A 23,807-nucleotide genomic window follows, 5' to 3' on the forward strand; every position below is an offset into this window, starting at 1 on the left:
TCACACACAAACTAACTTATATTTCTTTATTTATTTCTTGTAACAGGATCTCTCAAAGCTAGACATGCCACCTCCTCTGTTAGCCTTATGCCAACTTGTCCAGGCCAAGTTGTTGTCTGCTAACGAGACTCTGACAATTCACATGCCCAAGGAAGTGTTTGGCTTTGAGCATGATACCTTCCTCTTCGCTGAAGATGTTTTGCAGTTTGGTTCCATGGTTGAGATTGGAACCACAGTGATATCAATATACAAGAGGTAATTCTAGAAATCCCATTTTGTTTTACATTTCCCTTTCTTTTAAATTAAAATCTCATTTAATTGAATTTCATATATTTAGGTACCTATTTGACTATTTAAAAATGGCAAACAAGGTAAACCTTATTGGCCTCATGGACCCTGGGCTAGTCAGCTCTCAATCTGGATCTCTATCAGACCAAACAAAAAACCTGGCAAACCGCCTGAAAACAGCAGATGGGAATCAATTTTTCTTGGTCCCTTATAATCCAGGGTTAGTCCCCTTAACTATTTAAATTATTTTTCTTTGTAGTACTATTTAACCTATATGGATCATTATGTGTAAGGTTCATTGGGTGTTGGTCATTGTGAGACCATTGAAGGAGACTGCCTATTACAAGAATTCACTGCCAAACCGCGCCGTTGATGAGGACATGAAAAGTATAGTGAATACGTAAGTTCATTTATTCTGATATAAGATTTTTTGGGCTTTACTGCATTTGAAGTATACGACGGGTTTTTATAATACCGACGTTATAATAAAAATACAAAGACGGTGATTTTTTACCGACGTTTTAAACAATTTTTTACGTCAGTATTGTCTTAAAAACGTCGTGTTAACTTAACAACCACGTCGTTTGGGTTTTATTTAAGGACGTTTTAATTTTTTTTGTTCAATTTTTTGTTATACGACGTTTGAAATGTTACCGACGTTATAATGTTACAATACCACGTCTTTTATATTAAAAATTTGTCGTCTTGACTGATTTACCACGACAGTTACTATGTTATTTTAGATTTTTGGTTTTGTGAGTAACTCTCTTTGTTTTCTTCTAACAAGTCAATTAAAATGTTTAACATTCATATAAACAAATATTCAGCACGTAAAGGAGCCATTTGGAAAAATCTACGTGGAACTCCTGTACAACCAACAAGTGTAGAGTGTGGCTATTTCGTGATGAGATTCATGAGAGATATAATTTATGATCAAGACCTAGATTTCGAGAAGAAGGTAAAAGGAAAAATTTAAGATATAATTTCTTTATTTTACTACGTCAACTTTTTCTTTAAAACCGTCGTTTGTATCTTTATAACACGTCAGTTTTTTGGTTTATTTTGCAGTTTGGAAATAAAAATGATAAAGTTCAGTATAAACAAGAGGATATTGATGAAGTTTGGCATGAATGGGCAGAATTCGTGAACAAGCTATTACAGAATGATAATTGATGTACATAATATTTATTAACAATGTTAAGGTTTATTTTAGTTTATTAAAAATGTACATAAATATTTTTGTTGTAATCAATCGAACAACCATAAAAAAAATTAATTTTTTTGTGAAATTTTTTTAGTTCCCAAAATATTCATGAAAACTTAATTTAATTCCCAAAAAACGACGTCTCTTTCTAATTTACACGTCGCATATGTGTATACAATGGTCGTCTTACTATAACTAGAAATATAACATCGACGGCAATTATTAAAAACGACATGTAACAGTAATAAACACGACGGTTTCTATTTATTTCATCTTGTATGGATAAATTTGTACTGATATACTACCACTACAAAACAGAATCCCTTTTGCGAGGGCATTTTGTCGTTGCTAAAAGCCTTTTGCCGTCGGAAATACACTTTTTCGATAGCAAAAGTTCGTTGGAAGTCGTCGCTAAAGGGCTGGTTGCAAATACATCATTTCCGACGCCCATGCTTCGTAGCTATTGCTTAAATTTCTATCGAAAATGGATTTTTAAAACGACCCTACATATTTATTTCCGACCGTACATGTGGTCGTAATTACTTATATGATTGTCAGAAATAGTTCTTTTATCGAGATTTTTTATTTTTACGAATTCATATTTTCAACCAATAAGTGTCGTCAGAAATACTTTTTTCGACAATGATATATTATTTGTGAGGGCTAGATTTCGTCGCAATTATCATTATTGACCAAAAGAGTTTGTGGAAAATATATAATATCTCGTCGGAAAAGAGTATAACAAAATATTTCCGATGGGCAAGTTACGTCGGAAATATATATTTGGGTTTAGACTTATTTTCTTCTTACTTTTTGACTTGCAGGGCAGAGCATTCCTGTGGCTTCTTCTTCAATTTACAACAGAACTATTCTATTTTGGCACTTCTGTGACTAAGTAAGAATTTGGTATACGGTATATGCATATCAAGGGTATATAGCCTGCCTATATGGGCCAAGTGCTTTGACAATTTTTATTACTTTGGTAATATGGTATATGCATATATGTTCTTGTAGTACACTATAATATATCTTATACATGTAATTGTTAGAGAAAAAAGTTAAGACTTGTGGGCACAGAAAGGCCTTTATGCTCCCTCTCTGCTGCTGAGACTTTTGGGTGATGTTTTAGAGAATTACATGCCTCCGTGTTTTTTTACATGCCAGTTCCCTAGTACAGTGATACAATAATAAATGTGGCTTTCATTTTGATGTCTTTGATATAGTTTTAATATTTGAATTTTTGGTCATTTGTTCTATTAATATTAATTGGAACTTATTTATGTAGAGAAATGCATGTTGATAAATCTTGGATGCAATCTGGGAGGTCTTCAGAAGATTATTTTGCAGGAGTTGAAAGTTTTCTTAATTATGCATACAACCATGTTAAGCCGGATGATTCTAAGATATTTTGTCCTTGCTCTAAATGCAGTAATAGATATAGACATCTGAGGTATGAGGTACACAAGCATCTTCTTTATAACGGAATTAAACTGACTTATACTACATGGAATTTGCACGGCGAGGGTGAGGATGAGGATAGTGATGAAAGTGATAGTGACAATGATGGACATGATGTGGCCAGTATGGAGCAAGACGATGATATGCATGGTTTAATAGAAGCAGGTTGTCCACAAGATCCAAATGGAGATGCACACAAGTTTTACAAATTGTTAGAAGAGGCAGAACAACCATTGTATGCTGGTTGTGAGTCGTATTCTAATTTGTCTTTTGTTGTGAACCTAATGCATATCAAGGGTATCGGTACTATGAGCATTAAAGCATTTGGTATGTTGCTAACATTGTTGAAAAATGCATTTCCTTTTTGTGAGAAGTTACCTACAACCACCAACGGTGCAAAGAAAATTATTTCAGATTTAGGTCTTCATTATGATAAAATAGATGCATGCAATAATGATTGCATCATTTATTATAAGGAGCATGCAAATGCAATGCAATGTCCTACATGTAAGCTTTCGAGATGGAAGAAACAAGGAAAGGGTAGCAAAAAGAAAGGTAAAAGGGTTCCATGGAAGGTGCTTAGATATTTTCCACTCACACCAAGACTTCAAAGATTATTCATGTCATCCAAGACAGCTGTAGATATGAGGTGGCATTTTAAGGATCGTGTAAAAGATGGAGTGTTGAGGCATCCGGGAGATTCTGAGGCTTGGAAATCGTTTAATCAAATTCATGAGTCATTTGGTATGGAACCTCGAAATGTAAGACTTGGTTTGGCAACAGATGGATTTAACCCTTTTGGGAACATGAATTTGCACTATAGTATTTGGCCAGTTCTCATGTACCCATATAATCTTCCTTCGTGGATGTGCATGAAAAGAGCCTTATGTTTTCATGACTTTACTTATTCCTGGACCCAAGGGTCCATGCCATGACATTGATGTATACATGAGGCCGTTGATAGACGAGTTGCGAACATTGTGGGAAATTGGTGTTGAAACGTATGATATATATGCAAAGCAGAATTTTCAGATGAGAGCTGCAATTCTTTGGACTATCAATGATTATCCAGCTTATGCATACATGTCAGGTTGGAGTACGTCTGGCAAATTGGCATGCCCATATTGTGCATCTGATACTTCGCATCGTTGGTTATCTCATGGGTCTAAAACATGTTATTTGGGTCATAGACGATTTTTACCGTCTGACCACGTATGGCGTAATCAACGAAGCCAATTTGATAATACAAGGGAAACAAGACTTGCACCCAAGAGACCATCTGGTGATGATGTGATAAATGAACTTAGTGAATTAAGAGAAATAACACATGGCAAGGATGGGAAAAAGCATACAATACTTTGGTTTGGAAAAGATCATAATTGGAAAAAACATTCGATATTTTTCCAATTGCCTTACTGGAAAACACTTTTGGTGCGTCACAATTTAGATGTCATGCACATTGAGAAAAATGTATTTGAGAATGTGATTGGCACAATGATGAGCATTGATGGTAAAACAAAAGATTCTTTAAATGCTCATCTTGATCTTCAAGAAATGGGTATAAGACAGAGGTATCATCCAGAAGAAGGAGATAATGGTAAGCTCTATTTTATCCCAGGTGATTATACATTGTCAAATGATGATAACAAAGCTTTATGTCAATGGTTAATGGAGTTAAAAGTTCTAGATGGGTACTCTGGAAATTTATCTCGATGTGTTAATGCTTCAGAACGTAATATTTCTGGTATGAAAACTCATGATTGTCATGTGTTCTTAGAGAGATTACTTCCATTTGTGGTGCGAGATTTATTAACCAAATATGTAAGTGAGCCTTTAATTGAATTATCGTACTTTTTCAAGGAATTGTGTGCTAAAGTTTTAAGAGAAGATGACTTGAATTTTCTTGACAATCAAATTGTCATAACTCTATGCAAGTTGGAAAAAATATTCCCTCCTGCCTTTTTTGACATCATGATTCACCTAACTTGCCACTTGGTATGGGAGGCAAACGTGGCCGGTCCAGTACAATTCAGGTGGATGTATCCTGTGGAAAGGTAATCTGTCACGACCCGACTCCCCAAGCACGATATTGTCCGCTTTGGGCCCCCCTCTCTGCCCTCACGGTTTTGTTTCTGGAAGCTCACGAGCAACTTCCCAGTGGGTCACCCATCTTGGGATTGCTCTGGCCCCCAACTCGCTTAACTTCGGAGTTCCTATGACTCCGAAGCCAATGAGCTCCCAAAAGGCCTCGTGCTAGGAAGAGAAGTGCCCACACATTTAAAGCACTTCACCTTTCCCTCCCCGAGCGATGTGGGATTGCTCACCGTTCTTGTTTCCCCAAGACACGGGTCTTACAATCCACCCCCCTTGGGGCCCAGCGTCCTCGCTGGCACACTTCCGGTCGGGGTCCAGCTCTGATATCATTCTGTCACGACTCGACTCCCCTAGCACGATATTGTCCGCTTTGGGCCCCCCTCTTTGCCCTCACGGTTTAATTTTTGGGAGCTCATGAGCAACTTCCCAGTGGGTCACCCATCTTGGGATTGCTCTGGCCCCCAATTCGCTTAACTTCGGAGTTCCTATGAATTCGAAGCCAATGAGCTCCCAAAAGGCCTTGTGCTAAGAAGAGAAGTGCCCACACATTTAAAGCACTTCACCTTTCCCTCCCCGAGCGATGTGGGATTGCTCACCGTTCTTGTTTCCCCAAGACACTGGTCTTACATAATCTCAATGTTTAGATATTAATTTTATTCACAGTTTGTTTAATTGCTGATGTATGATTCTCTAATTTCGGTATTTATGATGTAATTAGGTATTTGCATAAGCTAAACACTTATGTTCGTAATAAGGCTCATCCAGAAGGGTCTATTGCCGAAGGTATCTTGGGAGATGAGTGTTTAATATTTTGCTCTCGCTATTTGCATCGAGTTGAAACTAAGTTTAATAAAAGAGATAGAAACGACGATGGAGGTCAACTGTCATATGATACATCTCCATTATCTATTTTCTCACCACCTGGTTGAGCTTTTGGGAAAGGTGTACTTAGAGAGATGAGCATCGAACTTCATAAGGCTGCCACTCATTATGTCCTACAAAATTGTGATGAAGCTTTGCCATTTGTCCAGTAAGAAATCTTCAACACTATAATTCTTTGTGTATTTACTATGTTACTATTTATTTAGATCTAATATGTCACTGTATTAATTTGAATATAATTATTTGTTATGTATGCAGAGAACATAAGAACATTCTAATCCATTCTAGTGTTGATAATGTGGAGGAGTCACATAGGCTTCAATTTTCAAACTGGATTTCTAAAAGGGTATGGATAATATTGTATTGGAAAAACTATTGACTGTCATAGATGTTTATTTAAAAATATTTTTTCCTTTCTATGCAGGTCACAGAACTATACAACGATGGTAAAGTTAGTAAGCAAATGCTTTCTTTGGCTCGAGGTCCTGAAAGGTGAGTAACTTATTATCCTGGTTATTATATTCGTGGTTTTAGATTTCATACATTGTAGCGTGATGAGAATAAAAAAACACAAAATAGTGGAGTTATGGTTAAGGGGGCGAATCAGATTGACGATGTGCCTTGGTATGGAACCTTAGTAGATATTGTTGAGCTCCGATACACAGAAGGAAATAGAGTTGTATTGTTCAATTGTGATTGGTATGACACAACACGAAAAGGAACAGGTTACAAGATAGATCGTTATGGAATAATCACTGTTTATACAACACGCAAGCTAAATACTCAAGAGCCATTCGTACTAGCAAGCCAAGCAGCCCAAGTTTTTTTTATGTGAAGGAGGTTAAAAATAAAATTTGGAGTTTTGTAGTGGAAACAAATCCAAGAAACGCTTATGAGATGACTAGTGATGAGAATGACCCATACCAAGAAGCAGAGACTCAAAGTCAAAGCATGTATGCCATCCAAAATGATGTTGATGACAATGAAATTGATTGAAGAAGCGATGTGATGCAACTTACAACTCTGGGATGAGTTGTCATGTAATTGTGATTGTCTATATTTTTTTTTTGAATTGGCTATTTTTAGTTATTATCAATCAAATTGTTTTTACTTATTATAATGGGAAATTGACATTCAAACGTTTTCCTAGAGGACATATTTCTCCTCGAAAATAGTCAAACAATTCAGACGAAAGGAGAATCCCTCAGAAATAGTCAAGCAATTCCGACAAAATAAGAAACCCCTCAGAAATAGTCAAACAGTTCTGACGGAATGAGAAACCCCTCGGAAATAATCATCCTATTTCCGTCAAACATACTTTTGGTCGTTAATAAAGCTGGCGCCAAGTCTTCCCGCCAAATAAATTACATTTCCTACGACAACAGAGACTTTTTCCGAGGGTATTTCCTTTGTCGGAAATAAATTTCAGGCCCGTGACATATTTCCAACGGACAACATTTTTTGGTCGGAAAAAACACTTTTACTGAGAGAATTTCGGGGCCCTCGGAAAATGTTGGTCGGTAATGACCTCTTTTTTTTGTAGTGTACGTCTGTTAGTACAACCATATCGACGTCTTAATAATATAAAAAGGCGGTAATAAAAAAAAATTTGACGTCGTATAAGTAAACAACGTCGGTGATACAAAACAACATGACGTGGTAATACAATAACCCACGTCAGTGATCCAAAAAAATTGACGAGGTAATATTATCATCCACGTCAGTTATTTAAAAAAAGATATAACAAGAAATATAACATCGACGGCAATTACTAAAAACGACATGTAACATTAATAAACACGACGGTTTCTATTTACTTCATCTTGTATGGATAAATTTGTACTGATATACTACGTCTGTTTGTACAACCATACCGACGTCTTAATAATATACAAAGGCGGTAATGAAAAAAAATTGGATGTCGTATAAATAAACAACGTCGGTGATCCAAAACAAGAGGACGTGGTAATACAATAACCCACGTCGGTGACCCAAAAAAACTTGACGTGGTAACATTATCATCCACGTCAGTTATTTAAAACAAGATATAACAAGAAATATAACATCGACGGCAATTACTAGAACCGACATGTAACAGTAATAAAAACAACGGTTTCTATTTACTTCATCTTGAATGGATAAATTTGTACTAATATTCTACGTTTGTTAGTATGACAATATCAACGTCCTAATAATAGACAAAGGCGGTTATGATAAACAATTTGACGGCGCATATCTAAAGAACGCCATTTATCGAAAACAAGATGACGTGGTAATTCAATAACCCACGTCGGTGATCCGAAAAACATAACGTGGTAACAATATCATCCACGTCAGTTATTTAAAACAAGTTGACGTGGGAACATAATTATCCACATCGGGGAGTAAAACAAGACGATGTGGTAACTTAATAACGTCGTTTTGTGTTAGTTTCGACGTCTAAAACAATATATGACGTCATTTTGTGTTGTTTAACGTCGTTGTAAAAGGATACAACGTCGGTTAGGTCATTTGGAATTTAATTTTAAATGACTTTTATATTTTATTTAATTCCATATTAAATTCAAAACTAATTCCAAAAATTAAACTGACAACTACCAAGCACTCATTGAAATATTGTCTCTCCCCTAAATCTTTAAAAAATATAATTTTACAAATATTTTTTTTATTGTATTTAATTACTAATATTAATAATATATTCAAAACAAAATCCAAAAAATATACCGACAAATTCTATGCACTCATTGAGACAGTATCTTGCCGTTAAGGCCTGAAAAATGTAATTTTAGTTTTCAAAGTTCAAATGATAATAAAATTCAAACAAATTTAAAGACAAAGCACGGTACTCCTTATACTTTACATAACATAACCCTAAAGTTTATGTCATCCATTGGTGCCCATAAATTCAAAATGATGAAATCCATATTTTAGCCTACTATTATAGAAGGCATTGTTGTAAGGAGTCCGTAGTAATTTTCGGTTCATTTTTCTCATACTTGTGTATTTTTTTTATAATTATTGTAAAATTTAGGGTTTAGGGTTTATTGAAACGACGCCGGTTTTCTCCCTCTGTTTTTGGTCAACTACGCGCGTTTGAATCCCAGGAAACCCAAACCCCGACTAATTATTTCATATTTACGACGTCGGTTATTAAGGGGTGACTTATGTTCTGTTTACAACGGCGGTTTCCAATGGAAACCGCCGTCGTCAGTTAGTATTAAACGTCCATATCTAAGTATTTACCGTCGTCGTTGAAAAACGCGGTACTTTAAAATTTTCGACCGCGATCTAAAATTTTCAGAATTTCCCTTTAACCCTATAATGGTTCGTTCTCTCTCTTCAACATAAATTTGTCTTAAAGTTTTCGCTCTCTCTCAAAGCATTGGGAATATTCTCTCAGCTCTCTCTCAAGCTTTTGTTATATTCTCTCAACTCTCTCTGAAGCATTGGTTATTGCACGGCTTCTTGAATCCATGTAAGTGCAAACCCTAATATCTTTATTTAATGATATTGCACGGCTTCTTAAATCCATAAGTGTTTTCGTTCTATTTGGGTTATTTTATGTTTTAGTGTTTGCATTCTTGTAATAATTACTATCTGTTTGGGTTCTTTTATGTTTGTTTGACCATGGGTTCTTGGAAAAGGATTGGGGATGGGAGATTTAAGCTGTTTTTTTTTTCTTAAACCACGACGACGGTTGATGGATCAAACCGTCGTCCAAATGTTTATTATACGTCGGTTGTTCATTTACTCCCGTCGTCTGAGTTTTAATCCACAATTGGTAGCCTAAAAACGACTGTTTCTCCATTAACCGTCGTCTTTAGTCTACCAGAACCCCGTACTTTGTTCTTCAAAAACCAATACAAATTTTTGGGTTTCGGTATCTTAATGACAACGGTAACTATAGATGTCGTCGTCTGAATTTGTATTAAACGACGATTATGTTGTAAAAACCGTCGTCTTGTTCTTGTTTTATTTTTTATTTTCAATTTGTTCTCTGCTATTTGAATGAGGTAGTCTTTCATGGCTAGTGTTTCCACTTTAATATATATATATATATATATATGTATATATGATTTTATAGTGTGTGAGATGGATAAGTCATGGATGAGTTAGGGGTGGAATAAATTTTGAATTTTGCTGTAGAAAATCTTGGAAATACAACTCATATTCGTTGTCCATATGTTAAATGTGGGAATATTCGATTGTTTGGGGTTGGAATTATAAGGGAACACTTATACTTTAATGGAATTGACCAAAGCTATACGATTTGGACATGGCATGGAGAACCTTGGGAATGGACTACCAATGCTAGTACAAATGTGGAAGAAGATGAGCAAAGTAGGTTCAGTTATGTTTCTAAAGAATTAGGGATGGATGATAATGATTTTGCCAATATTGGATCTGATCCTTATGAGTTTGCCAATATGATTGGGGATGGCGATGAACCCTTATACCCTGGTTGCAGTAAGTACACGAAGTTGTCGGCTTTGGTGAAGTTATATAATTTGAAAGCAAAACATGGGATGAGTGATGTTTGTTTTACAGAATTATTGATACTTCAAGGAGAATTGCTTCTAGAAGGAAATACACTACCTTCTTCTATGTACGAGGCAAAAAAGACTTTGTCTGCTCTAGGGATGAGTTATGAGAAAATCCACGCATGTCCCAATGACTGCATTTTGTATAGGAAGGAGTATGAGGATTCAACTAATTGTCCTACTTGTGGTATCTCAAGGTGGAAGGAAACCAAAGATGAGTTCTTGAAAGAGGGTGTGGCAGCGAAGGTGGTGTGGTATTTTCCTCCAATTCCAAGGTTTAAAAGGATGTTTCAATCACATAAGACAGCTAAGAGTTTGACTTGGCATGCTGTAAGAAAATCAGTTGACGGTCATATGTCTCATCTAGCGGATTCCCCGTCTTGGAAACTTGTTGATGATAAATGGCCCAACTTTGGTAATGAGCCAAGAAACTTGAGATTGGCTATCTCATCTGATGGATTCAATCCCCACAGTTCTTTAAGTAGCAGATACAGTTGTTGGCCAGTTATCTTAATTACATATAATCTCCCACCATGGCTATGCATGAAGCGGAAGTTCATGACGTTGACCTTATTGATTTCGGGTCCTAAACAGCCCGAAAATGATATAGACGTCTACTTAGAGCCTTTGATTGATGATTTCAAATCTCTGTGGGATGGGATTAGAGGAGTGTATGATGCACACATAGGAGAACACTTTACACTCAGAGGTGTATTACTGTGGACAATTAATGATTTTCCTGCCTATGGAAACTTATCTGGTTATGTCGTTAAATGATATAAAGCTTGTCCAATATGCGGCGATGATACACCTAGTCACAGGTTGAAAAATGGCCACAAAATTTATTACATTGGACATAGAAAATGGTTACCAATCAATCATCCATATAGGAGGCAACGTGCAGCTTTTAATGGAAAACCTGAATATGACATGCCTCCTGAGCCATTAACCGGAGAAGAAGTGCTGCATATGGTTGAAGATGTTAATTACATACGGGGCTCAAAAAATGGGGGAAGTGTTGGTGAGAATGATGGTGACAGAGTTTGTTGGAAGAAGAAATCAAAATTCTTTAATCTCGAGTATTGGAAATACCTCCCTGTGAGGCATGCCCTAGATGTTATGCACATTGAGAAGAATGTTTGCGATGGTATCATTGGTACATTGCTAGAGATTCCTAGAAAAAATAAAGATGGGATTGCTGCTCGGTTAGACTCATTGGGTCAAAACTGATTTGCAACCCGAGTATGGAGAAAGACGTACTCGCTTGCAATTCTTTCTATGGTATGAAAGTCCCTGAAGGTTATTCTTCAAATATAAAAAATCTTGTATCTTTAAAAGATTCAAGACTTCTTGGCCTTAAATCTCATGATTGCTCCCTGTGGCAATTCGTTCTGTTTTGGAGAAGCCTGCAAGGTATGCAATAACTCGATTGTGCTTCTTCTTCAATGCTATATGTGCAAAGACGGTAGATGTTTCCAAGCTAGATAAGTTGGAAGAAGATGTAGTAGTTACTTTGTGTTTGCTTGAGAAGTACTTTCCCCCTTCATTCTTTGATATCATGGTTCATCTAGTGGTACATCTTGTCAGAGAAGTTCGTCTATGTGGGCCAGTATATTTTAGATGGATGTATCCGTTTGAAAGATATATGAAAGTGCTAAAGGGGTATGTTCAGAATCGTACTCGTCTCGAAGGTTGCATTGCTGAGCGGTATATAGCTGAAGAAACTGTAGAGTTTTGTACCGAGAATTTATCTGATGTTAGTATAGTTGGAGTGCCTTCAAGCCAGAAGATGAGTGTTTCAAAGCCATTATCAGGTTGCACAGTGAGCTTAGTTGATCTGGACTTGTTGAACCAGGCACATCTATATGTCTTGGAGAACATGGAGGAAGTCCTACCTTATATCGAGTACATATGAGTTTAATTTTTCATATGTAGCCATTTTAAATATTATTACTCTTTATGTTTATCTTATATACAAGGGACCGTAATGTTTGATTTTTTCGTGTCAATTGTAGGGAACATATGATCCACATCAAGACCACTTATCCAAAATTTAGAAAGAGAACAAAGTGGCTACAAGATAAGCACAATAGCACTTTCATTCAATGGCTACGCTTTAAGGTATATATGTTATTGAATGACATATTGAACTTTGAATTTTCTTTTTTTCTATATGTTAGATTGAATTATGATATATGTTTAATTTGCAGGTTCAAAGTGAACTTAATGGGAAAGAGAATAATGGCATATCGGAAAATTTGAGGTGGCTAGCAGCTTGTCCAAGCATGGCAGTGCCATCATATAGGAGCTATCTTATTAATGATGTCAAATTTAACACCAATGCACAAGATGATGTGCGAACTGTCCAAAATAGTGGAGTTTATTTACTTGCACATACTATGCAAGTTGCTAGTGCCAAGGATAAAAACCATATTGTCTCCAATATGGGTTTTTATGGGGTTATTCAAGAAATTTGGGACCTTGACTACCAAAAGTTTAGAATCCCAGTCTTGATGTGTGATTGGATAGATAACACTTCGGGCCTTGTAGTCGACGAACTTGGATTTATCCTTGTAGATCTGAGTAAAATTGGACATAAGAATGACCAATTTTTTATGGCTTCTCAAGTCAAACAAGTATTTTATGTTGACGACCCAATGCATCGTGGTTGGTCGGTAGTGTTATCAATGCCTAATAGAGAATATAATGATGTTATTGGTGATAATGTGCTAAGTGATATTAGAATTGAGTGTAAGTCATTTACTAGAGGGATACCAAATGTTGACACATTTGATGACCTAGTGGGTGAGTTTGGGAGTGAGAATATTAGAGATGGGTGTGAAGATATATGGGTTGATTGATTCTTGTAATGGATGACATTAGTTATGCAGTTAATTGTGTGACATTAATTGATAGCTCTGTATATCATTTTAATTCCGATCACATTTTCATTCTGCAGGCTTTGGGCTCGACAAATCAAAAATTTAAAATAATGGGTTAAAGTTGAAAATACGACGGTCAAGTTAAAAAATCGCAAAAAGAGAAGTCTAAAAAATAACCAACGTCAGGTTTTCACAAACGACGTGGAACGCCAATGCAAAAATGAAATAAAAACCGCCATTTGAAAAAGAAAAGACGTCGGTTAATTAAAATTCATTTAAACACGGTTAATAAATCTTACCAACAACGACGGTAAAGAAAATAATTCACGACGTACACTAAAGAATAAGACGACGGAATAGAGCTCAAACCTACGAATTTAAGGATAACACTACTTCCATCAATTGATAATTACCGTCATAAAAACAATGTTGCACGTCAGTTATAATAAAACAGTTGACACGTCAAAAAAGGTTATAAAAGGGACTTATCAAAGACTAATCACGTCATGGAATAAACAAACCACCGACGTAGTAAGTTGTATAACACTGTCGAAGAATTGGATTCTTAGGACATAGTAAAGTCCTTAACCACGACCTGTATTTTACAATAACCATCGTCAAATCCATAACTTCTTAATGACGGTTAGGCCAAAAGCACTGACGTCTCAGACATTACACACGTCCAAGTGGCTCACAAAAGAGACTTTTAAAATGCCAACCACGTTAAGGCCTATAAAAACCGACGTTGTAAATAATTAACCACGTCGCAAAATGGGACTCTTAGGCCATAGTAATTGGATTAAACATGACAGATATTTTACATTAACCGACGTGCAAGATTAAATCCACGTCGTTTATTTCTCTGTTCAAGCCGTCAAAATCATTTTCAACGTATGTGGTGACCTGAAGGGTCATGGTTATTTGTTTGTTACGTTTGTCCAAGTAAATATGTGCCATGTTAAACTTTTCAAACGTCACTTTTTTAAACAAAAGCGACGTCTAACCTTGTCCAAAAGTGTACTTTTGTATGTTAAATTTGCCATGTTATATGTTTTAGACGTCAATTTTTTTATTTAGTGAACGTAGTATATGTTAACCACGACGGTTTCTACGTTTTACACGTCGGTATTCTTTCAATTAGAGACGTGGATAATAGTTTTTATGTCGGTTTTGTAGTTGTTCTTGACATTTAACATTCTTTAAACGTCTGTGTTTTACTAAAACCGTCGTCTAATATAGTCGAAGTTGTCTTTTTAAGCTATTTTTGTATGAATTAGACGTCGGTTTTAATTGTTTTATGACGTGTAATATCTTAACGATGTCGGTTATTTTCTGTCGTTATTTTACATATTAAAAGATGGCGGTCGATTTCACGTCGGTTTTAAAACATGCTACAAGACAATGGATTCCCGTCGTCTATTTCAATTTTTGTAGTAGTGGGGGTTTGGGTTTCCTGGGATTCGAACGCACGTAGTTGACCAAAAACAGCGAGAGAAAACCGGCATCGTTTCAATAAACTCTAAACCCTAAATTTTACAATAATTATAAAAAAATACACAAGTATGAGAAAAATGAACCTAAAATTGCTACGGACTCCTTACAACAATGTCTTCTATAATAGTAGGCTAAAATCTGGATTTCATCATTTTGAATTTATGGGCACCAATGGATCACATAAACCTTAGGGTTATGTTATGTAAAGTATAAGGAGTATCGTGCTCTCTAAATTTTTTTGACTTTTATTATCACTTGAACTTTGAAAACTAAAATTACATTTTTCAGGCCTTTACGGGCAAGATATTGTCTCAATGAGTGCATAGAATTTGTCGGTATATTTTTTCAGATTTTTTATAAATATATTATTAATATTAGTAATATTAGTAATTAAATACAATAAAAAAATATTTGTAAAATTACATTTTTTAAAGCTTTAGGGGAGAGACAATATTTCAATGAGTGCATGGTAGTTGTCAGTTTATTTTTTGAAATTAGTTTTGAATTTATTATGAATATTAGGAATTAAATAAAATATAAAAGTCATATTAAAATGAAATGCCAAATGACATAACCGACGTTGGATCCCTTTACAACGACGTTAAACAACACAAAACGACGTCCTATATTGTTTTAGACGTCGAGAATAACACAAAACGACATTATTAAGTTACCTCGTCATCTTGTTTTCACTCACCGACGTGGATAATCAAGTTCCCACGTCCTCTTGTTTTAAATCGCCGACGTGGATGATTAGGTTACCACGTCATCTTGTCTTGGATCATCGCCGTGGGTTATTAGGTTACCACGTCATCTTGTTTTGGATCACCGCCGTTGTTTGACTATACAACGTCAAATTTTGTAAGATAACTGCCTTTGTATATCATTAAGACGTCGATATGGTTGTACTAACAAACGTAGTATATCGGTACAAAATTTATCCGTACAAGATGAAGTAAATATAAACCGTCATGTTTATTCCTGTTACATGTTGTTTTTAAGAATTGCCGTCGATGTTATATTTCCAATTATAATAAGACGACCATTGTATACACATATGAGACGTGTAAATTAGAATGAGACGTCGTTTTTTGGGAATTAAATTAAGTTTTTATGAATTAAATTAAGTTTTCATGAATTTTTTGGGAAATAAAAAAATTTCAAAAAAAATTTAATTTTTTTGATGGTTGTTCGATTGATTACAACAAAAATATTTATGTACATTTTTAATAAACTAAAATAAACCTAAACATTGTTAATAAATATTTATGTACATCAATTATCATTCTGTAATTGCTTGTTAACGAATTCTGCCCATTCATGCCTAACTTCGTCAATATGTTCTTGTGTATACTGAACTCGATCTTTTTTCTTTTCAAACTGCAAAATAAACGGAAAAAACAGACGTGTTATAAAGATACAAACGACGGTTTTAAAGAAAAGGTTGACGTAGTAAAATAAAGAAATTATATCTTAAATTTTGCCTTTTACCTTCTTCTCAAAAGCTAGGTGTGGATCACGAAATTGCCACACTCTACACTTGTTGGTTGTTCAGGAGTGCCTTGTAGATTTTTCCAAATGGCTGTTTTACATTATGAAGATTTGTTTACATGAGAGTTAAACATTTTCATTGACCTGTTACAAGAAAACAAAGAGTGTTAATGACAAAACGAAAATCTAAATAAAAATAGTAACTGTCGTGGTAAATCAGTGAAGACGACATTTTTTTTTTTAAATGACGTGGTATTGTGTTTCAAACAGCGGTATGAAACTACTGTTGTTGTGTAATATTATAATGTCGGTAAAAGGAAAAACGTCGTATAACAAAAAATTGAACAGAAAAAATTAAAACTCCCTTAAATAAAACCCAAACGACGTGGTAGTTCAATTAAGACGACGTTTTCAAGACAATACTGACATAATAAATCATTTAAAACGTCAGTAATAAATTACCGTCGTTGTATTGTCATTATAAATTCGGTATTATAAAAACCCGTCGTATACTTCAAATGCGGTAAAGGAAAAAAAAATCTTAGATTGGAATAAATCAACTTACGTATTCACTATACTTCTCATGTCGTCGTCAACGGAGAGGTTTGGCAGTGAATTCATGTAATAGGCAGTCTCCTTGAATGGTCTCACAATTACCAACACCCAATGACTCCAACACATAATGATCCATATAGGTTAAATAGTACTACAAAGAAAAATATTACAAGGAAAATACGTTAAATAGTTAAGGGGACTAACCCTGGATTATAAGGGACCAAGAAAAATTGATCCCCATCTACTTTTTTCGGGCGGTCTGACAGTTGTTTTGTTCGGTAAGATAGAGATCCAGATTGAACGCTGACTAGCCCCGGGCCGACGAGGCCAATAAGGTTTACCATATTTTCCAAAACAAGTAAAAGCGTCGTGGTATTTCACTCACAACGACGGTTTTTGGAAGAAACAGACGTATTATTGTTTTCTAACGTCGGTAAAGATATACCATCATTGTTTGAAATTTTAATGTTGGATATTTAAAAGAGCGACGTCTATTTAAAATTTAAAAGGCAGAAATAGAAAATATCAGAGATTTAACCATTTTATCTTGCTGTTTTTCAGCAGTATCAGCATCAGGCTTTGGATCTTCTTCCCCCAAAACTTGGGGTCTGATATTAGTCGCCCCCGAGTAGCTTGCCTTGTCATACATTGGATTTTCTGGGCTTTGTTCTTGAGGCGGTAAAGGAATTGGAGTAATTGGGGTTTTGAGCATGTTGGGATCAAAATTTGGAACTAGTTGACGGAATTGTGCCAACATAATTTCCCTATCTGCTATGACTGCTTCCAAAACACTTTCCCTTGACCTAGCCTCAATCCTCAAGGTCTCTTCTCTGACTGCCTTCATAAGACTTTCCTTCAATTTGTCAGCAAATTTTAGTCCCTGCTATCTCGGCAAATTGAAGAATTGAGTTGGGGAAACGCCAGCTCAAACTCCTCTGACTCTCCCACCATGCTCGGGGGTTCCCAAAGCTAGAGTCAAAATATCATTGCTCCTGGAGACAGTCAGAGTGCCCTCGGAGACTTGTTTTTGCAAATCATCCTAAAAGAGAGAAAGAGAGAGAGAATGTTAGACATTGAACAGAGTGTAAAACAGATAAATAAACCGACGTAATATATCATTGACAATGACGGTGTTCTTACATAACTGACGTAGTATTGATTTCACACGTCGGTAGTAAAATACCATCGTTGTTTATACATTATAACGTCGGTAGAAAAAACCCATTGTATATTCAAAAGCTATAATAGATTAATAGAACATAAATCAAACACCGTCGTAGTATTTCAATTAAGACGACGGACTGTTGAAAAAACGGACGTAGTACATAATTTCAAACGGCGGCATAAAATTACCATCATTGTATGCGCATTCTAACGTCTAAATGAGATAAAACCGTCATAAATTTTAATGAAGAAGTGAAAAAACTCAATTGAAATATGCATTCTTTTCCAGAAATTGTGCACCACAAATTTCAGTGAAATAGACAGAGAGAGGGAGAGTGTGTGCGTGAGTAAACTTAAAACAAGATTGTCGTCTCCAGAATTTAAGCCTTCGTATTAATTCTATGTAGACGTCTAATTCATGCAAAAACCGACGTGCTATTGTATTTGAAACTGCGGTAAATAGAAACCGTCGTGGTGTTTAAATTTTAACGTCGGTTATTTTAACATGCGACGTCTATACCAAAATAAAACTGCCTTCTCTGCAACCTTTGGATCAGGGATGTTTCCCGTTTTATCTCCTCTTGCCTTCTTCCATAGCAGATCGATCGATTTCTTCACCGGGCATGGTTTCTTCTAATTCATCCTCCAAACCCACATACCCTTTTCGAGACAACCTATGGTTGTACTCGCATTTCTCCCTCCTTTGTTTCTGCCCAGAATGCACATCCTCAAAATCTGGGGATAACCTTGAAGCTACAAAGGCACCCCATTGCGATTTCTCTATGAACTTATAAAGCTAAGAGGGTTCTTTTAACTTCTCCTTGTCATTTGCGAATGGAAGTAAAAACTGCCTAGTTAAGGTATACTTGAAATCCTTCCATTTTTTGGCGGCAGACGACAGCACCATCTTCTTACACCCTTCCCCAATAACATAAGCCATTTGAACAGCTTCCCAAATATGCTCCTTCAGGTCCTTGGGCAATTGAATCCATTTCTTGTCCACAAGAGGGACTCTGGTGCTTGCCAAAACACCAATGTAAGACTGCATCTCAACAGCAGCCTTGCCATGTGGTCTGCCCCTTTTATTGAACTCAACCACAAGCTTAATCTTCTGAATTTTCCTCTTCACAACATGGCTCATTGTGTTGATACCGCGGGTCGATTTTGGCTCCTCAACAAATGTGGTTGTGCTGGGGTCTTTCTCGGAGGTTGAAGAAAATCTCATCCTCTTCGAGGGTTTGCTTTGAACTGATTTGCCTTCATCCATTTGAGCCTTTGAAACTGATTTGGCTTCATCCCTTTGAGCCTCTGACACTTGAGCTTCCTTGTTTTGAGATTTCGAAACCATTTTTAATTAATCAACAAGAAAAACAACGACGGTTATTTAAACAGAACGACGTAATAATAAAAAAAAGATGTCGGAAAAAATACGGCCGTGATATTTAATTTAGGACGACGGTTGTAAAATAACACCGTCGTCCTAAAAACAAAACCACGATGGTAACACGAAAACAGCGACGTCTTATTAAACAGTTGTCTCAGACCATGTATGGAAATAGGACGGCGGTTTTATCTCGTTCATGACGTAAATGTTGATACACCATGTCGGTTATTAAGCCTAAGCATCGAAATGGTTTATACATTACAATGTCAAACACGAAAGACAACCGTCGTCTTACTGAGATGTGATACAAGAAAAACGCCAGTTCTTTCTCCCATGAGACGACGGTTTTATCTTGTTTTCGACGTATTAATTGTCACATCATGACTGTTATTAACCACCGTCGTGCAGTTTGCATTCGGTCGGATTTAACGACTGTCGTGGTATGTCGATTCTAACGTCGCAAACAAGAGAGAACTGTCGTCTTCAGGCGTCGTCAGAGTAATGGACTAATGAATTTAATCAAACCAGTAAAAGATTTCCTCATTTTGACGGAGTCTTGTTTCCAGACTCGTTCTTTCAAAACCCTCTTCAAATGAAAGTGAAAAAAAAAAAAGATTGAGAAAAAACCTTTGGGGTGAAAAGAAAGTTTCCTTCCGACGTAACTTTGGTGATTTGGAGACGAAGACGATGACGATGACGAGATTCAGACGATGATGCTTACGAAGCTGCCTTTGGGAAATGAGAGGGAAACTGAGATATTTTATCGGTGAGAGAGAACGTAGAACTTTAGGTCAGGTGACGAAAAATTTTATATATTTTCCCAGAGTTCAATACAACGACGGTTTTATTAAAAACCGCCCTAGTATGTAGTTATAACGATGGACAATAAGTAGGAACCCTATGGTTATTACTAAAGCCAAACAACTTTTGGAATTCCAACGTGGTTTTGACGGCGCTTGTTTATCTAAACCATCGTTGTATTTCGAAAGTCAACGGCCATTCCATTTCGAAAGTCAACGACGTCGTTCTCTGGGCAATACAAGACAAAAGTTTACTTTTACAAAAGTGGTATTACACGTTACCACTTATGCATAACCGACATTGTTGATTTTAAAAGTCGTTGGCCATAGTTTACGGAAATGACGTGGGTATTTATATTTATACGTCTGCAATTGTTACGCGCCGACGTCTAGTAGTTGAATTTGACGTCGCTACTTGTAATAGAACCGACGTGGATATTTAAGATAATTTGTATAAATACGATTTTTTCACGAGTTTTTTAACTCTCAGTTTTCAATTAGGGTTCCAACTTCTTCTTGCCCTTGGCTCTGTCTCACGTCGCTACTTGTAATATGATGTGTGTTCGCCATTTGTGTATCTGAAAGACAAATGTGGACACTTTAGCTTCTTAGCCATTTGAAATCTGAAGTGTCCATACATTTCAGATTTCAAATGGATAGAAGCTAAAGTGTCCATATAAACCATTTCAAGGACCCCTTCCGACGTCACTTTGGTATGATTAGGATCCAAAGATCTCACTAGTGAGATTTCATATACCTCTTGGGATCTCATTTTAATTTTCATGTGACGACGGTTTTCTATATAAACCGTCGTGATTTTTCTTGGAAGCAATAAAAATAAGTGTTAAGTGGTAGTGTTCACAGTCCTGTATGTTTGATGATTTTCCTTTATTGATTTTTCTTTTCTCTTAAGAAGATATTAAGAAAGATACTAGCAAAGTGTTGGAGCGTAAAAAAAAATAATCTTAAATAGCAATAAAAATTAAGACGACGGTTTACAGAGAAGGCAAACGTATAAATCGAATAAATACGACGGTAATTGAACAAACCGACGTGGTTATGACTAAATATTATATGACGGATAAGAAATAGACATCGGCAAATTACGACGTTGGAATCTTATTTTAACGTCCCTATAACCAAAAACTGACATGGTTATTGAATAAATAAACGCCGTTGGTTTGTACAATTAGACGGCTGTATTTATATAAGGACCGTCGTGGTTTTTGAAGATTTATTGTATAAATTGGAACTTTCTTTCAGTTTCAGTTTACATTTAGGGTTCCAGCTTCTTTTGGAGGCTCGTCTTTCTCTCTCACAAACACACATACATCGCTCTCTCTGACCTCTCTGGGGGCAATAATTTGGATGTTAATGACATGTGCATTTTGGTGTATCTCAAAGACACCAAAACGCATATATCATTAACCTAAGTTTTAATAAGAGATCAGGGCCTGAAGTTCCTCGATCCTCATAATAGATAAGAACCTGAAGTTCTTTTATCGAATCAGAACCTAAGTTTCTGTGATTCAAAATAATTGAAGGCATGAAGTTCCTCAATTCTAATTGTCTAAACATCCCAAACCAGAAGTTTTGGTGATTATATTTATGTTTTACTATATCAACAATTTTTCTTGAGCTCTAACATATTCCATTTTCTTTTATATAGAAAATGTCGAACTTGGCAAAGCTCGAATTTGTTGCACTTGACATCTCTGGAAAGAACTACCTTTCATGGATCAATGATGCTGAGGTTCATCTTGAGGCTATGAACCTAGGGGAAACCATTGAGGAAGGCAATGAGGCATCCTCTGTGGATCGAGTAAAAGCCAAGATTTTTCTCAAACCCCACATCCATGATTGTGGAGAGAATATAACTGATGCAGACCTATTGGAGAAAACTTTCACCACATTTCATGCCTCCAAAGTGGTTTTGCAACAACAATATCGAGAGCGAGGTTTTCACAAGTATTCAGACCTCGTATCTTGTCTACTTCTAGCTGAACAGAATAATGAGCTTCTGATGCAGAACCATCAGTCCCGTCCAATTAGATCTACACCACTCCATGAAGTGAATGCTGCCTTGGCACCATCTCATGAGGCATATGTTACCTCATCACATGGCGACTGTCGTCGAGGACGTGGTCGTGGTAGGGGTACCCGTAATGGTCAAGACCAAAACAGTAATAGCAACCGCTCAGGTCCAAGAAATACCCAAGCATCCCATAACCACTAGAAGTGGAACAAACAAGACAAGGCAAATGGCTCCCAACCTTTAGCTGACAGGGTGATTGAGGAAGCATGTCATAGGTGTGGTACAAATGGGCATTGGGCGCGTGTATGCCGCTGGATGGATGCTGATCCAACAGAGTTAGAACCAATGGATGCAACTCATCTTGATGTTTCCACTACTACAAAAAGTGAAAAAGATGACCAAAAAAAAATGATGGTAGAACAAAATACCATTGTTGTGTTTATAAAGACGACAGTAAAAAAAAATCGTCGTGGATAAGTAACTTAAACAGCTAAAAAATGGTGGTCCGCTTGAATATTTTTTAAAAATGACAGACACAAATACAAAAGCGTCGTCTTATTAAAAAGGTTTTCTTCAGAGTTAAATTATGATCCAAAAACAACGACAGCAGTTATGAAGCCACCGACGTAGAAAGTACAGACGACGATTTAACAAAACAACCACCTTGTTAACTCCCACCTATTTACTCCCAAGAGGTATGAAATCTTACCATTGAGATCTTTGGATCCTGATCATAATCCATAACGAAACCAGAACTGAACTGATGACGGCAAACTTTGAGAAAGACAATGTTTTGAAAGTTAACGATATGTGCATTTTGGTGTCTTTGAGATACACCAAAACACATTCATCGTTAACATCCAAATTATTGCCCCCAAAGAGGTGAGAGAGAGTGATGATGTATGTGTGTTTGTGAGAGAGAGCGATGATGTATGTGTGTTTGTGAGAGAGAAAGACGAGCCTCCAGAAGCAATTGGAACTCTAAATGAAAACTGAAACTGAAAGAAAGCGTCAAATTTATACAACAAATCTTCAAAAACCACGATGGTCCTTATATAAATACCGTTGTCTAATTGTACAAAACCACTTCGGTTTTTTAGTTATAGGGACATTAAAATAAGATTCCCACATCGTAATTTGCCGACGTCTATTTCTTAATAACCACGTCGGTTTGTTTAATTAGCAACGTATAATAATTGTTTACCACGTCTTGAAGTTACAATTACCGTCGTATTGATTCGATTTATACGTTTGCCTTCTCTGTAAACCGCCGCCTTAATTTTTATTCCTTTTTAAGATTTGTTTTTTTGTTTTATTTTGGTAGCCTACGACGGTTTATATAGAAAACCATGGACATAGGGAAATTAAAATGAGATCCCAAGATGTATGAAATCTTACCAGTTAGATCTTTGGATCCTGATCATAATCGAACCACCAAAGTGACGTCGGAAGGAGTCGTTGAATTTGAAGGCCCCAAATTCCCCTTCAAATGGTTTCTAGTGGAGACTTTAGCTTCTTATCATTTGAAATTTGAA

At 36.2% G+C, this 23,807-nt stretch overlaps 2 protein-coding genes across 2 annotated transcripts; both read left to right on the plus strand.

The window, feature by feature from the left end:
- Positions 1 to 359: 359 nt before the first annotated feature.
- LOC110754204 (uncharacterized) lies at positions 360 to 12,729 on the plus strand. The gene is made up of 9 exons (XM_088247939.1): positions 360 to 491; positions 582 to 688; positions 2,778 to 3,711; positions 3,872 to 5,004; positions 5,763 to 5,827; positions 5,987 to 6,074; positions 6,185 to 6,272; positions 6,351 to 6,418; positions 12,678 to 12,729. Exons 1-9 carry the CDS (start codon positions 360 to 362, stop codon positions 12,727 to 12,729), a joined length of 2,667 nt encoding a protein of 888 aa, XP_088104065.1.
- Positions 12,730 to 21,909: 9,180 nt separating this feature from the next.
- On the plus strand, positions 21,910 to 22,473 carry LOC148297726 (uncharacterized). Its single transcript, XM_088247944.1, has one exon. The coding sequence runs from the start codon at positions 21,910 to 21,912 to the stop codon at positions 22,471 to 22,473; it is 564 nt and encodes a 187-aa protein (XP_088104070.1).
- The last annotated feature ends 1,334 nt before the right edge of the window (positions 22,474 to 23,807 follow it).

Source organism: Prunus avium, chromosome 1 (assembly GCF_965620075.1).
Source record: "Prunus avium chromosome 1, drPruAviu1.hap1.1, whole genome shotgun sequence".
In the NCBI taxonomy this organism is placed as follows: domain Eukaryota; kingdom Viridiplantae; phylum Streptophyta; class Magnoliopsida; order Rosales; family Rosaceae; genus Prunus; species Prunus avium.

Coding starts and splice junctions, on each gene's coding strand:
- LOC148297726 (XM_088247944.1), top strand. CDS start 21,910: ATGTCGAACTTGGCAAAGCTCGAATTTGTTGCACTTGACATCTCTGGA.
- LOC110754204 (XM_088247939.1), top strand. CDS start 360: ATGGCAAACAAGGTAAACCTTATTGGCCTCATGGACCCTGGGCTAGTC. Junction 492..581: donor ATGGGAATCAATTTTTCTTG/GTCCCTTATAAT, acceptor ATTATGTGTAAG/GTTCATTGGGTGTTGGTCAT. Junction 6,273..6,350: donor CAAACTGGATTTCTAAAAGG/GTATGGATAATA, acceptor CTTTCTATGCAG/GTCACAGAACTATACAACGA.